General features: G+C 40.0%; 3 protein-coding genes across 3 annotated transcripts in view; 1 reads left to right on the forward strand and 2 right to left on the reverse strand.

Annotated features, from left to right (window-relative positions):
• Positions 1-5,686, reverse strand: part of pdcd11 (programmed cell death 11) — a 20,222-nt gene extending 14,536 nt beyond the window's left edge. Inside the window, exons 1-13 of the mRNA XM_063883851.1 lie at positions 5,652-5,686; positions 5,068-5,208; positions 4,444-4,584; positions 4,145-4,309; positions 3,659-3,820; positions 3,441-3,555; positions 3,128-3,297; positions 2,868-2,975; positions 2,543-2,755; positions 1,561-1,685; positions 1,401-1,461; positions 426-572; positions 73-324 (exon numbers count right to left, since the gene is read on the reverse strand). Of these exons, the coding sequence (XP_063739921.1) occupies positions 73-324; positions 426-572; positions 1,401-1,461; positions 1,561-1,685; positions 2,543-2,755; positions 2,868-2,975; positions 3,128-3,297; positions 3,441-3,555; positions 3,659-3,820; positions 4,145-4,309; positions 4,444-4,584; positions 5,068-5,169 (1,761 nt within the window). The 5' untranslated portion in view covers positions 5,170-5,208; positions 5,652-5,686. The remainder of the gene's footprint in view (positions 1-72; positions 325-425; positions 573-1,400; positions 1,462-1,560; positions 1,686-2,542; positions 2,756-2,867; positions 2,976-3,127; positions 3,298-3,440; positions 3,556-3,658; positions 3,821-4,144; positions 4,310-4,443; positions 4,585-5,067; positions 5,209-5,651) is intronic.
• A 94-nt stretch (positions 5,687-5,780) lies between these two features.
• Positions 5,781-7,400, forward strand: atp5md (ATP synthase membrane subunit k). Its single transcript, XM_063884633.1, has 4 exons — positions 5,781-5,933; positions 6,870-6,974; positions 7,098-7,191; positions 7,282-7,400. Exons 2-3 carry the CDS (start codon positions 6,888-6,890, stop codon positions 7,185-7,187), a joined length of 177 nt encoding a protein of 58 aa, XP_063740703.1. The 5' UTR covers positions 5,781-5,933; positions 6,870-6,887; the 3' UTR covers positions 7,188-7,191; positions 7,282-7,400.
• On the reverse strand, positions 7,401-14,112 carry taf5 (TAF5 RNA polymerase II, TATA box binding protein (TBP)-associated factor). The gene is made up of 11 exons (XM_063884632.1): positions 13,689-14,112; positions 12,082-12,310; positions 11,610-11,925; positions 10,867-11,030; positions 10,546-10,681; positions 10,256-10,376; positions 10,045-10,174; positions 9,218-9,382; positions 8,942-9,119; positions 8,109-8,286; positions 7,401-7,968 (listed from the first exon to the last, which is right to left on the reverse strand). Exons 1-11 carry the CDS (start codon positions 14,104-14,106, stop codon positions 7,754-7,756), a joined length of 2,250 nt encoding a protein of 749 aa, XP_063740702.1. The 5' UTR covers positions 14,107-14,112; the 3' UTR covers positions 7,401-7,753.
• Positions 14,113-14,823: the final 711 nt, after the last annotated feature.

Below are 14,823 nucleotides of genomic sequence, written 5' to 3' on the forward strand. Positions count from 1 at the left end.
CCAAATATCCTGAACAAAAGACAGAGAAAACTCAGCGGATAACTATGTCATAATCCTCCATGATCTCCTCACCTGCCCCACGTAGAAGACCTCCTGCGGGCTGACGATGGGCTCAGAGCTGAGCTCGTTGAGCGGCACCAGGCCCTTCACGTTGTTGTAGAAACGCACGATGCAGCCAAAGTCTTTGATGCAGACGATGTAGCCGTGGGACACACGGCCGCGGCGCGCGTCGCTGAAGCTGAGGAACAGCGGCAGGGAGCTTTCCACCAGGGCCTTCTTCCTGGTCAGGTACAGCTTCTTATTCTCTGGGTCCACTGAGAGCACCTGGAGGAACATCATCACAAACACAGAGGGATAAGACTAATATTAAAAATGACAGGGGAATCTGCACGTTAGAGGATTTATTTTTGGGATTCTTCACTGACCCGACATTTGATCTTCATGCCCTCTATGTACTTCTTCTCTGGGTTCTTCAGCAGGATGTCGGACAGGTGTGTGCGGGGCACCATGCCTTTAATGTGGTCAGACAGTTTCACCATCATGCCGTGACTCAGCAGGACTGACACCGTGCCCTTAGAGGGGGGGACAGGGAAGAAAGACAAAGTGAGAGACATTAAACACAGTGAGAGAGCAGAATGGGGTATGAATAAATTGTGCCCAGCTTTCACATTATGTTCTCAGGCAGATTAGATTAGTTAGAAAATACTTTATACATTCAAAATTCGAAAATATGTAGTTACCTATATATACCTCCTCAGTTAATGTATCTAAATTGTCTCAGAAAACTACACCAGGTACAAAAACAGGGTTATTGTCTTTGGAAGTTTTACACAAAAGAAAATGTATTAAGAAATGTGACTATATCTTAAAAATACTCTTGTTGGAATGATGGGTATGGAAAACATTTTCCGCTAGTTAAATAAAAAAATTAAATTGGCCTAAACTTAGCCTTTAGAATAAGAAAGTTTGTTATTTTCATAAAGAAAAGGAAACAGGCTTTCATAGGTTATTTGAAAACAACCAGGGAATTATTATTTCCTCTCTTTTCTAGGCAACCTCAATGTAATGGAAGTATTAGAAAAAGCTGATGAGCTCGGCCAACACAATAGGCAAAAAAACTAATTTCTGAAAATGTTAAACAATTACTTAAGTCTTAAGTTACAAATTATTTAATTCCACATTCTGATTTGATTGGATTACTTTATGGTGCAAAGAGAAAAAGATCTATGCACAAATGTGTTCCTTTTCTAATACCTAAAATCCACAGATCTGCTTGAAGTCATCAGTGGTGTTGGGCATCGCCTCAGTGCACAAAAATATTTGATTTATAATCTATCATAACAAAACTAGCTAAAATAGATTATAAATCATATTGCATGAGTGTTTTAATTTGTTCTTACCTCTACAACTTCCCCGGCCTGAATATCCTGATATCTGAAAAATCGCTTTGCAATCACGCTCCTGAAATCAGGACAGAAAAAGGTTAGTCAACATCTCAAATGAGAGTGGGAAAGTCAATGCTCACTACACAACATCCTTCGTAAATGAGGTAACACTTACTTTCGCAGACTAGCAAAGAGAATCTGGTCCATGGGGCTGAAGTCCATGATCCTGCAGATGTGCTGAGGCCTGGCCAGCAATCTGTTTTCATTGGACGGCTCGCTAGACTCCTTAACGTGGTTCCTCTGTGATGAAGGATACATTTAAAGAAGATTTATAATACATACTTTCAGATTCATACATGAATTTTACGTTTCTACTAAAACATGTTTATAGACTTTACTCACATTCTGTCTGTCGGAATGTATTGTATATATATTGCACATGTATTCACCATCTGTCTCAACACGTAAACACTCCCGCTACGTTTGTTTGCCCCTGTTCTGCTTGAAAGCAAGTACCTATGCTCTTGCAAACTCTTAAAACAAACGCTCAACTTGTACCTGTTAAAATATGCAAGCGCCTGAAAGTCAGTTGAAACGATGTTAAGTTGGCGTGACGTTGAAGTCCTGTGACCCTGCTGTACTCCTCTGTAGTTCGTTTATAGCATAACGTTAGCATTTTGCTTCTGGAGATTAGATTTATGTTTTGAAAATTCTAAAAGTAGGGTCATCATCCGGCTGAACAAAACGTGCATTTATCAAACAGGTTCGTTATCCACAGATCTTATTTTTTACAATATTCCAAAATCCTATGGAGAAATCGCATTGCTTTTTTGTCGAAGGAACCCATGCGCAGCTTACTTCCGGGTCGGCCTACAAAAATACGTCATCCCTGCCCCACTCTATAAGTCCTAACGGTTTGTTTAAAGACAGTTTTTTAATATGGGCTGTTTTCGTTAACCTCTTGACAAAGCAATGCATTACTTTCACAGTATTTATGTTCCATTAACCATTATAATATAGAATTAAATCTCAATATTTACAACATGGGACCTTTAATTGTTAAACCCAATGCTGAGTCAGAAAAATGTTTACAGAGAGCATTTATCGTACTATTATAAAATTAGCTTCAATGTTTAAAAAGCGCCCCCCTGACTCACATGTACAAAGGCCATCGTTTGGTCAGGCAGCTCCAACAAGGCTCCAGACATGTGGTGCATAGCAGTCATCTTGCAGTCATTCACCACCTCGCCGATGCGGTCTCCTCCAGCAGGAGAGATGTTGATTCTGGACCCGGGCTGGATGAGGAAGCTGCGCAGGCTCAGGCCCACCAGACGGTTGGACGGATCCACATACAGCACACAGGCTCGAACCTGGTGGAGGGATGCAAAACAGGCAGCTATGTTTATACTTGAATATAAGCAGATGTGAAGCACATTTCTATAATGTATGAGCAACAGGATCCATGTTCCATGTCAGTGTTACCTGGGCTCCCTCAGTGTAGCTGGATGTCTGATCTGGCTCCATGTGGAGAAAGTCCACCTGGCCAGTGAAGGAGGACAGGAAGTCCAAGAGTAGGCCATGTTTGGTCACCTGCAATATAAACAAAAAGACTTAATTCAAATGATCAACGCTACTACTGAAGAGGTGGAAGTGACTGTAAGAGTGTATCAGTCACAGGAAAGATTAAACCGTTCTCCTTGGAGAGAAGATGAACTTGTTACCAAAATAAAAGCTTTCTCTACCTTTTTGATGGTGGCTTTGACCAGAAGTCCAGGCAGCAGGTTAGTAAGGTTCCAGCCCTGTTCAGATTCAGCACAGGCCTGGGTGGTGGTGCTCATAGAAAGGCGGACAATACGCCCATCGTTCTTTACTTCATCCACTTTACAAGTCAAGTTCTGACCCACTTTCAGCTCTGGAGAGACAAGACCACACAAATGCTTTAGACACTAAACCATTACTTTATGAATTGCTAAAAAATTGGCAAACTGTTGTATGTCTGGGTAAGAAAATGTACAAGTGAATTAGTTTATTTTCTCAGAAAATGACATGTCACACCTTCTGGGTGTTTGTCCTTTACTGCTTCCCTGGGCAGGAAGGCTTTGGTTCCACTGAGGCCAATGTCAACTATGTAGCCATGATCCTCCACACTGTCCACGCATCCACTCAAGACCTGAGTAGTCACAAAATAACAGTATAAGAAATTGTTAAATAAACACACAGGGGTATCAGATTTTTGTTAGTACATTTTTAACTGAAGATTATTAATGACTGACCATGCCAGCTTTCAGAGAGCTTGAAGTGAGAGCCTTGTTGACCAGCTTTGGATTGATTGACAGCTGGATGCTAAGAGTGCCTCCTTTGGCTACATCCAGCTTGGCAATCACACACCTGAACAGCATGCCTGGGGAGAAGATGTGTTGCAGAGAGCAGATCTCCTGTGAAGTGAAAAATACAAATTCAAATGATTAATTAGCAATAATGTCATTTGCACAATAGCTACAAACATAGTCGTTGAAAATCTTAAATCCAAGGCTTGTATCCTAAGAAATGTATTGACATAGAAATGGTATACAAAGACCCTTAGACTTAAGTCAGTTGCTCTGATTTTATACTCCAAATTTCCAATAAAGCACACAAGTCAGAACTCACATCCCATTAAAAAATAATAAGAAAAAAACAACTCTGAGTGGATGATGAATTGTAAATCATTGATGATATATCCTACAATTACATACATAATCCTCACTCCGCAGGCCTACCTCTGTATCAGCTGACTCCAGTTGCTCACTGAGCAGCTTGGTGTAGGAGTCGCAGATGTTCTTGATGCTGAGGAAGCCCTGCATGCCACAGGGCAGGCTGACCATCACCTCAAAGTCAGTCACCTCCTTCACACAGCCCAGCATCAGGATCCCCTCCTTCAGATTCTAGGAAGTAAGGAAAAATACAAACAAGATCAAGTCAGACGTGCCAAATATACTATATAATTTAACGGAGAAAATGAGCCTGCTAAACACATTTAATATTTTTAACATGTGCTGGTTCTAGAGAGATGCTTTACCTTCATATGCAGGATTTCCACACACTTGGATGCTGCGTTCAGGGTCAGGCTGCCTTCTTTGCCTGTCTTTGACTTCTTGAGATTCTTGCCGTCATCTTTGCCCGCCCCCTTTCTTTTCTTCTTTTCTGATGGTTCATTTGACTGTGACAGAAGAGCAACGAACATTAACAAGTTAGTTTTGTTGATATCATTAAGTCTGCAAGGATAACATTTTGATTGAATTCAGGGGCTTACGATCGATACTCAAATATATCATGTGCCCATTAAAGGTAATTGGTAACATACTTTTGGATAGGATTCGACTATTGCATCCCTGGACTTTCCCACATATTTAAATGAAGAACAATACTGTATTTCATACAAATATTTAAATATAAATCTCCATGTTAAGTGTATCTTGCCTCATTTCTCATCTTCAAAACCTATTTTAAGGTGTGTTTGGACCAGAATGTGTGAAATGAGAGGGGTATTATAGCATTATAGAATTAATAATAATCTTCTTTTCTGGGATTGCATTACAAGCACAGCTCTATAAGTATTTCACAATCCTGAGTGATTTGGCTAGTCAAAGTAAAGTATGTTTACAGTTATATGGACAAAAAGACAGAACGAGTTGGACCTTACCTGGAACAAGTTGTCCACCTCTGTCCTCTGCACAGCTATTTTACTCTCGATGGGCTTCTTTGCCGTCCCTCCTCGAGGGAAGTCCTCCTCCAATGATGCCATGTTTGATGTCGTTTCAGATGTCTTAGAACATTCAACACACTGTCGATAAACACAACATTCAAATAAAACATAAACTCTTTCCCGAGCAAATGAAACAACAAAATAGATTATGCCAAGTGACACATGTGTTATTAGAACTAGATTGTGCCTTTCATATAATTTAACATGAGATCTTACATTTTATTTTAGTGTTACAAAAACAGAAGAATGATAGCCTCTCTAATCAGATAGTGTTTGAGTTATCACATGTACATCTAAATATGTAAATATAACAAACCTTAAAAGGATCAGTTGCAATACTGCTGTATTTAAAGTTACCACTACAAATGCACGAGAAAACGTGAGCTAATGAGCACTCAGACTGACCACAAAGAAAGTGTGGCAGCATAAAAAAAAAGCCTATTCAAAATCAATAAAACTCGAATGGATTCAAAAGTGAATCAAAAGGTTCTCTCAGAATTTAAATCTCCGGCAAAACTCACATGTTTTTCAGCAACACGCCATGATCCTAACCCGGAAGAACATCTATCATGCGCTGTTCAATGTTCCACCAATCACATACAAGAAAGAATGATTGGCACCACCTTAAGCCATTCAGTGGTCTAGTGACACACTATCTTTGAGTGACATTATTTTAGACCAATACTGACACACGTAGGGTTGCTAGGAGTAGGCGGGATTTCCTTGGAAATTTAGCATCGCGGCCTCTGCTTTACTGAAGGGCACTTGTCTCGTTCTGTTTGCTTAAGGGTCGAGTGTTGAAGGTAAGTCATAACAGATTTAGAAACAAAACACTATTCACATTGTTTTTTGACAATGCCAAGTTGTATTCATGTTGTATCCAAAGGCGTGTGTCAATATACTATTCAACACTAAGCAGCGGTCTGAATATTAAACTACTGGCTATCAAGCAAGCTAACATAGGAAGCTAACTTTAACCCTCACAAGCTAACTGTTTAATGAAAGTCAGAATGAATGAATGCCCACTATTTAAGCATTTGTCAACCACAATCTTATTGGGTTAAACTGTACTGTTTTGTCCTTACGATACAAATGTTTTATAAGTGTATTGCATTGACTGTTTATAGAAAAGTGTATTGAACGAAAGCATGTCCTTAGCGTCTTGACATATTAGCAACATTGGATCCTAGCATGTCAAGCGAATCATCATACAATGGCATGTAATAACGCTATTCAATTAAGCTTATCGTTAACACTTGCAATAAGGTTGTTTTGTGCATATTGTGTCAAATATTTTACTTTTAATAACATGCAGTTTTCCCACACTCAGTCCTGCAGAGCTATCAATACTGCAACAAATACATTATGTATTGTGTGCCTTAATATCAAAAGTAAGCTCCTTGTAAGTAGTGAAACGTGGTATTCTTCAAATGATCGATCTGTTTTTTATGATTATCATCTTGAAAAATATCCCAGGGCCCAAGGTGAAGTCTTCAAATGTCATGCATGGCTCTTCAAACAGACACAAACAAGTTTTAAGTTACTATCAGAAAGGTTTGCAAAAATTACTTAACAGGGTCTCTTAAAAGAAGTGTAATTATCAAACATTTTGATTATTTATGTCATGTCAGAGACTAATCATTTCAGCATCATGTCTTTGTGTATAGGTCAAGAACTGTCCTGCTTGCATATCCTATTATTCATCATAACTCAATCACCTTTATTTCATTTTCTTACAGGAACATCAACAATCCATCATGGGAGGCCACGATGCAGGAAACCACCCTCAGTTCACTGGCTTTGCCAAGTACTTCAACGCATACACAATCACAGGGAGGAGGAATGTGAGTTGTATGCAACTTTACTATAAAGAAACTGCATTTTAATACAGGGTTGAACTTCAAGCAGCCGAAAACTGTCATGCTTCTATGATTATTCTCATCATGCCTGTTTTTGTCTTTTCCCAGTGTGTTTTGGCCACATATGCTAGCCTACTAGCCATTGGCCTCTTCTTCAAATTGAAGCCCAAGAAACAGGCAGCCATCAAAGCAGAGTGATCATGTAAGTTCATTAAAGTTTCAAAATCAATTTTACTTGAGGAAAGTATTGATCTATTCCAGAAACTAAAGGCCCTTTATTTTCTCCTTACAGGTTTCCATTTTGACCAACATTTCTAACAGCTTGGAGTGGAGGAAGCAGCTGGACATGCTTGTAGTAAAAATACGTTTTTGTTTCCCTATGTAAACAATAAAGTCAATTTATGCCCCAAATGTAGAAAACATGTTTTATTTACAGTGTACACCAGTATAAAATACTATGATACAGACATGTCAGCCACATGTTGAACAACGCTGTACTCATGGCAGTGATTTAAAAAAACAGAACGATCTCTAATCATCAATGGCACTTTGCATGGTGAGGGGATGTCTGCAAAATATCTGTTAGACAGAACAGGAGAAGGATAACCAAATACTTTATCTTCATTCACAGCTGGATTCTCAGCCGCGCGGTGTAATTGTTGACAGTTTCATTCCAACTACACCACAAACCTCTTCAGTTCCTTGGGGACCAAATGTTTGCTTAATTTCAAGCATTATAGATGATTTTCTCATTAAATAATGTCTCATGGATTGTACCCCCCGGCGGCCAGAAGCAGGTTCCTGCGGGTGAAGTGGAGGTGTATGACGGGAGTGGATTTAGACGTGTAGGAGCCCAGCAGAAGCTCCTGGGAGTTATCTTGTAGATGGACATGTCCTGTAGCCGCTGTGAAATCGTCTGTCTCTAAATCATCAAATGCTTTTGTAGCGTTCCACAGACGAACCGTGTTGTCCATCGAGCCTGGAACAACGAGATGAGACATTGTCACTGCATGTTAATTGCTGAAACGACTCAAAGCAGCATGTGGGGTATCGTAGCTTTATCGTTTTCTAGCAGATTTTACGTCCTCGAATGCAACAGCTGATAGATATTCAACTCACCGGAGGCAAGGATCTCTCCATCTCTGCTGAAGCGCAGGGAGTACACAGTATCTGTGTGGCCTTTAAGCTCTCCAATCATCAGCCCATGCCCGATGTCCCACAGGAGCACTCTGCTGTCAGTGGCCCCCGATGCCAGGAACTTCCCATTGGGAGAGAAAGCTAGCGCATGGATAGGACCCTGGAAGATGAGAGGTTAAAGGCTCAGTACAGAAGTGTCTCGTTCTCATAACTTCGAAAACAGCAAGTTTATACTGTTATCTGGTAATTTCAGAAATCCGTCAAAAATAATGTGTTGCTAAACCGACAGAATAAACTAAACCAAAGTAAGAAGTATAAAGTATAGTCATAATGTGAAACTAAATGAAAACAATATCCCGCCTGGTTGAAAAACTAACATCAAAAATAATTTCAATTAGTTTTAGTTTTTAAGCATTAATATATTACTACTTGGGGGGTGGGAAGATACGTTATTATATTTAACAAAATGAAAATAAAAACGTATAATTCCAGGAGATGGCGCTATTTTGCAATTGCTTCACAATGAGTCGTGCTTGTCTATATTTGTGGAATGAAATCACAAGGTCATGACTTAAATGTTATAGTGTAGATCACATCACAGTAATGGCTGATGTGACATTTTGTAAACTTGTACTTATGATCTACTACGCAGATTCCAAAGTTAATGTAACTTTAAAGATATTTCTCTAAACAAATACATCATTTTGTTTGTAGGTTAAGTCATATTAAGGCTTTACTTCATTACTTTAGATAGCGTACAATTTAATAAATTATTTTCCTAATGGGTAGGGCACAGATCAGGAGACTCCTCTGACCTTGTGACCGGTGAAGATGCGGACACAGTTTCCCGTCAGGACGTCCCACAGCCGGATGGTTCGATCTGATGACCCTGTGGCCACATAATTGGAGTTAGGGTGGAAGCGGGTGCAAGTGACATCAGCTAGGTGGCCAGAGAAGATCCGTAGAGGCTGGTAGTGATCTGTCGCCCACAGGCTGTCAGAGAAAGCACAACAAAGGACAATGGCAGATATGAGAAGGGGCTGTGTATCAATATGTGTTTCACTCTGTGATACAGAAGGAGGGGTCCTTACCGGGCTACTCTGTCATGTCCCCCGGAGATAAAATAGTAACCGTGAGGGGAAAAGTGGGTGTCCCACACTGGGTAGTTGTGGCCTTTGTAGCCCACCAGACACGTGAAGGTTTGGAGACTCCACAGCCGGACCGTACCATCTTCAGAACTCGACAATAAATAGTTTCTGGAATGCAAAACGAGAAGGTCAGCAGAAGGCAAGTTAGAATGCATAGAGAAGGGGTAGTAAAGGGTCTCTCCACTGAGGGCCTTTTTAAAATACTTTCCATCTACTTCACCACTCTGCCTGATCCAACAGAACGCTACAGGGAAGAAGTTTTCTCTCCACAACAAGCCATGGGATTTTCCCATTGGATTTTAAAATATTGCTACAAAAACCTTGATGCATATGCCTGAAGTCAAAATGTAACGTTTGGAATAACTATACCATGGTAAATCCTGATTTACAGCCCCAGTCCAACTTGTGATTTGTCTTTTCGGATTCTTACTTCTTCTACCCTAAGATAAATATGGCAGGAGAAGTATAACAACAAGGCGGCATGGATGCGTTTTCCATGTTTGGTGAGATGACGTTTAATGTCCACAGCAATCTCTGAAGTGTCATTCAACTAGCACAAAAAACCGCTGACCTTATTTCAGGCATCTTACCAAAAGCCTTTCTAATAACCATTTGCTTGTAGGCAAGAGAACTGTCTGTGCAAAACAGCTTATTTCGAAGCATTCTATTACAAAAGTTTTGTTTTTCAAAGTCCCTATACATGTTTAAAATGGTTGTCTTGAGTGCACATGATAAAGTATCTGTAAATTGAACAATAACAAGTGTTGTACCTGTCCGGGCTGAAGCTGATGCCGTACACCGGGCCACTGTGTCCGTAGAGGACCTTCAACTCACTGGCCGTCTTCTCATCCATGATCCTCTCCAGCACGTCGTCCGACTCTTTGTCGATCAGATTCAAGTCTTGGGAGAGAAGAGACTTGTGTTACAGAGAGTAAGGATAACATCAAGAGGGATTCACAGTGGTAACGGTCGTTAACGTACCTGCTGCGGACTTGACCTTTCGGAGCTTCTTCGGCGTGACGCTCCACACCCGTACTGTGGAGTCAGCAAAGCCTCCTGCGATCAGGCTGGAGTCGTCTGTGAAGTCAACAGCAGTCAGACCCTGAAGGGGGAAAAAGGTGAGAATAGTTCGAAAAGATTGTCCTTTATTACACGTCTTATAATAATAATAATTAGAGCTAGGATGGCCGGCTCGCTGCATATTACCCTTACGTAGATTACCACCACTGTCCATTCTATCCACCACCCGGTGATAGGTTATGAGTGATTACCTGGTAAGCGTTGAGGAAAGTGTAGAAGCAGATGGAAGGCAGGATGTCTGGTCCCAGGCGGATCCTCTTGGTGGCCTCCTTCATGTACATGATCTTGTCCAGCTTGTCGGAGTCCTTTAGTTCTGGAAGGGGTATCCTGAACAACAAAAAACAGGTCACACTTTTAAGGATGTTCAAGTAAATAACTGAAAATATGAGGTCCTATAAGCTTTAGAATGTGAAGCTTGGATGTTTAGCAAGTAAAACACTATAAACCTTCTTGTACTGAGGGTGGTTACATTTATTTAAACTATAATTATGGGCACAAAATGTTAACTCTACCTGGTCTGTGCAGGTGCATTAGGATCCTGCTTCTTGCTCTTGGAACCCATGCTGTCCTTCTTGGGTTTCTTCTTCTTGGGCTTGCCCTCCTCGTTCTCTGCCTCCTCATCCTCGTCATCAAGGGGCAGCTCAATTTCTGGTTCCTTCAGCAGTCCATAGTAAACCTGATTGAGTGATAATGAAACAAACATGTTATTATTTCAACAACCGGTAACTGTCTTGACTTCACAACCAACATGAGTTAGAAATGCATGCTTTCTTCAAAGAGAAAGGTAAAAATGACATCATTTATCATCGCAAAATCTACAGGTCTTTAAAATGATATACGATCCTTGAACACATCAGGTGTGAAAATGTTTCCAAAAGTGGGAAAAAAAGATAAAGTAGAAAATACTTAATTTTCAGGTATAAAATGTTGCTAAAAATAAAGTCTTTCCAATAACCAGTTTCAGTACAAATCTGCAGTCAGAAAAACATTGAAATATACAGTATATTCAAAAAATTCTTAATAAATAATTCCAAGCAAATCAACTTGCCTTTTTTCTTACATTACTGTCATACTGTACATTTATTAGATGTCTCTACCTCTATCCAAGAATTTGCTGTTCCGATAGACTTGCAGTACTTTTATAATGCATTGAAAAACACAGCCAGAGTGAGTTAAATGAGACAGGTGCAAAAAGACCCCTGATTGGGAAACAAAGAAACATTTTTAAATAAGCGTGCTGGTGTATCAATCCCACCTTCGCCTTGTTGGCCTCCCGCTTGCCCTCTCCTGCCAGGCTGCCAGACATGGCATCGATCTGGCTCTTGCTGCGGGGCATGCCATCGAAGATGTCGATGTAGAGGTGCTCTTGTATGATGTTCCAGATCTGGTTGTTCTGGCGCTCCTGCAGATGCCTCTTCAGCAGCTGATAAGAGTCGCGGGAGATCCGCAGGACGAACTTGCTGGTGCGGAAGTCCAGCAGCGTCTCGTTGCCTCTCATGTGCTCCCTCTTGGACAGGCTGGACAAAATGCGCAGGTCGTCTTCGTAGTAACACTCCTGATCCCCACTGAACCTGAGAGGGAGACAAACAGAGAGGTAAGGGTTTATCAGATATCCAGGATTTCATGCTATTAATACAAATAAAGAGTTTTAAATTGGAACGAACCAGAATCAGAAATCCTTATATGTCACCAAAGAATTTGACACAAATTATGTCAAGGAAACTCACTTTTCAAAGAACGCCTTGGCCTCACTTTCGTGGTTGTTGTACACCAGTTCCAGATACATGTGCACGAACAGCGGGTAGAAGACCTGGGACAGCTCCGCTCGGTGACAGTCCAAAACCGATTCTATGAACTTCTTCAGGCCGCTGTAGTAAACCTGGTACAGAGGGGGGTCTCCCTGCTGGCTGTAAGCCGACAGAACCACATTGACGTCCGGCTGATCCTCCCCAGCAGCTGCAGAGGAACAAGGCAGAGTGAGATGTGCAATTTAAGGTAAGCTTTTCAAGTTAGTATTGTTTGAGGTTGTTTGTTTTGTTGAACTTTCATAAAAGTGTAAGAAAAAAAAAAGCTGTAAAAATTATAATGTTGAAATAAGTAAACAAATAAATGAAAATATAAAGAGAAATAAATGCAATAATGAAATAAAGGAATCTAATAAATTAAAAGGCAGTTTTATTTATCTTCATGTTTATTTGTTCAGTACAATGGTGTGTTTAAGGGTTAGGTCGGGTTGACCAGGTCACATAGTAACACTGAAACTAACCAATCAAGGCAGTGACAACTTTTTTTATTTGCTCATCTTTAAATTTCAACTTTAGAAATGTTTTATTATCTAATGTATTCATTTGTTTTTTACTACATTGTATACATATATATTCAAAATATATTTTTCGGTGTTATTCTTTACCAGGATTTCTGTGTGCATTCCTAAGACTCCACAAATTAATAAAAAGCTACTAAATGGACTATTCCTTGAGTCAGATTTTCTTTTTTGCATAAAGCACATCTGAAGAACTGTTGGTTTTGTATTTACCTGCAAATGCACTCAAACTGACGTGCGTACTGGTGCTTGCACATTTGAATGAATGGGGAAATAGTTGGCAGTTGGTCTAATTGGATCGCTTAGCTTCATTAAAGACTTTAAGACATTAAAAGTTGTGATCACATGAAAATGTGAAACAGTTACCAGAAACACAATACACATCTGTATAATAAAATCCCGGAAATATACCTTTGTGAAAAAAACTGGCTATAACTTCCACTAAACACTATATTTGATGTACTCTTTATGTTATATATTGCTGTACTAAACAACCTACATTATGGTATATCTTGCACAATGTTGTTGTATTATACAAAACAGTATGGACTATTCTACTATATTACTACACTGCTACACCTTATACTATGTCTCATATTCTATATTATACCATAAACTACCATATTATGTTATATTAATACAGATAAACACAAACCATTACTTCATTGTATAATATTTTACCCTGGTTATTTATTTCTGTGTAGCTATTTTACACTTTCATTTCAACATAGGTAACTCCTATGATTTATCTTTATTTATTCTATACTCATCTGTATGTATTCATCCGTCTGCTGCTGCAACAACCGTATTCCCCCGCTGGGCGTATTTTTGGAGTTGGATCAACACATAGTAGTTTATGGACTTCAGGTCATTGAGTACAACTCTGTTTAACCTGATAGTAATCCAAGGAGCACATGCTTCTCACTCATAGTAGGGGATTTTAAATGTACATATTCCCTATGCAAAAGCATTTCATACAATAAAACGGCACAAGCCAAGTTGTAATCGGACCTTTAGTTGGCGCCGGAGCTACAGCGGAGGCTGAGCTGGTGACTCGGCTGAGAAGAGCGCTTGCATCCCCGCCTGCTAGGTCCACAGTGCCCGCAGCAGCACCAGAACCTGCCCCAGAGGTGTCACCCCCCTTCAGGTCCAGTGAATCCTCCGGTAATCCGGCTTCACGACGCAATATTTCGACGGACTCAGTCAGTTTGTTCTTTCGGAGGAACTGAAGGACCGCCAGCAGCGTCTGCTGGTCCTCCGGGGCTCCTGCCGCTGATTTATTACTTCCAGTCGAAGAACTAGAGCCGGGGGACGTAGAAAGCAGCCTTCCATCATTTGCATTATTATTTCCACCGCCATCGTTTGATGGTTCTGTTTTAATGTCTTTTTCTTCAACCGCCTCGACCTGACCACCTTGTACGGCCGCCATTTTAGAAATGAACTGCGCATGTGCGAGGTTCAAAAACGGAAAACACTAAAATGTAAGTTTAGGACACCTGATTGGTGCTTATGATGCAGCGTCATCTTACGTAGCGCTGAAGTCCCGCCGCTAGCGCCATCAGCATCTTATCTGCTGGTTGGTAGCGACTATTGATCAAATCTAAAATTATACCCAATAATGTAGTCATCAACATAATTAATTATGCTCCTACACTTCTCAAATAAGATATTTTAATGTTAACAAAGACCTATTGGACCTGTTGTCATTTTCATTCTATAAGGTTTTCTTTCTACTTGTGTTTTTATGTATTCTTATTTTTATTTCTTATCATTTGTACTTAGTAATGTCGTTGTTTTTTTGGGGTTTTTTGCAACACTGAACGCCCTACAATCTCACCAATTAAGGCTGATCTTATTAGATCTAAACTGAATTAACTTAAGCAGCAATTATAATTTTTATTCAATTTTTAAATATACTGCAAGAAGGAATGCATATTTAATTTACTAATTTATATGATTTGATGTACCATTTTGCACCAGATGGTGGCACTTTGGTCCCACACAACCCCTGTCCAGTCTAGTGTCCCAACAACTTTGCCTCCTTCTTGGACAAATGTAAAGGAAAAAGGATTATTGAAAACAAATGATTATTTTTATTTAGCAACTGAATCATTTCTCAATTTAGCAGATATGTGTTTATAAAATA

This window comes from Eleginops maclovinus, chromosome 5 (genome assembly GCF_036324505.1).
Source record: "Eleginops maclovinus isolate JMC-PN-2008 ecotype Puerto Natales chromosome 5, JC_Emac_rtc_rv5, whole genome shotgun sequence".
NCBI lineage: Eukaryota > Metazoa > Chordata > Actinopteri > Perciformes > Eleginopidae > Eleginops > Eleginops maclovinus.

Bases quoted from the DNA above. Each gene is read 5' to 3' on its own strand.
- taf5 (XM_063884632.1), bottom strand. From the start codon at position 14,106: ATGGCGGCCGTACAAGGTGGTCAGGTCGAGGCGGTTGAAGAAAAAGAC. The intron at 10,175-10,255 runs GTACGTTAACGA...TTCTCTCCCAAG, and splicing joins AAAGGTCAAGTCCGCAGCAG to ACTTGAATCTGATCGACAAA. The intron at 9,383-10,044 runs GTACAACACTTG...TTTGCATTCCAG, and splicing joins ATCAGCTTCAGCCCGGACAG to AAACTATTTATTGTCGAGTT.
- atp5md (XM_063884633.1), top strand. From the start codon at position 6,888: ATGGGAGGCCACGATGCAGGAAACCACCCTCAGTTCACTGGCTTTGCC. The intron at 6,975-7,097 runs GTGAGTTGTATG...GTCTTTTCCCAG, and splicing joins CAATCACAGGGAGGAGGAAT to TGTGTTTTGGCCACATATGC.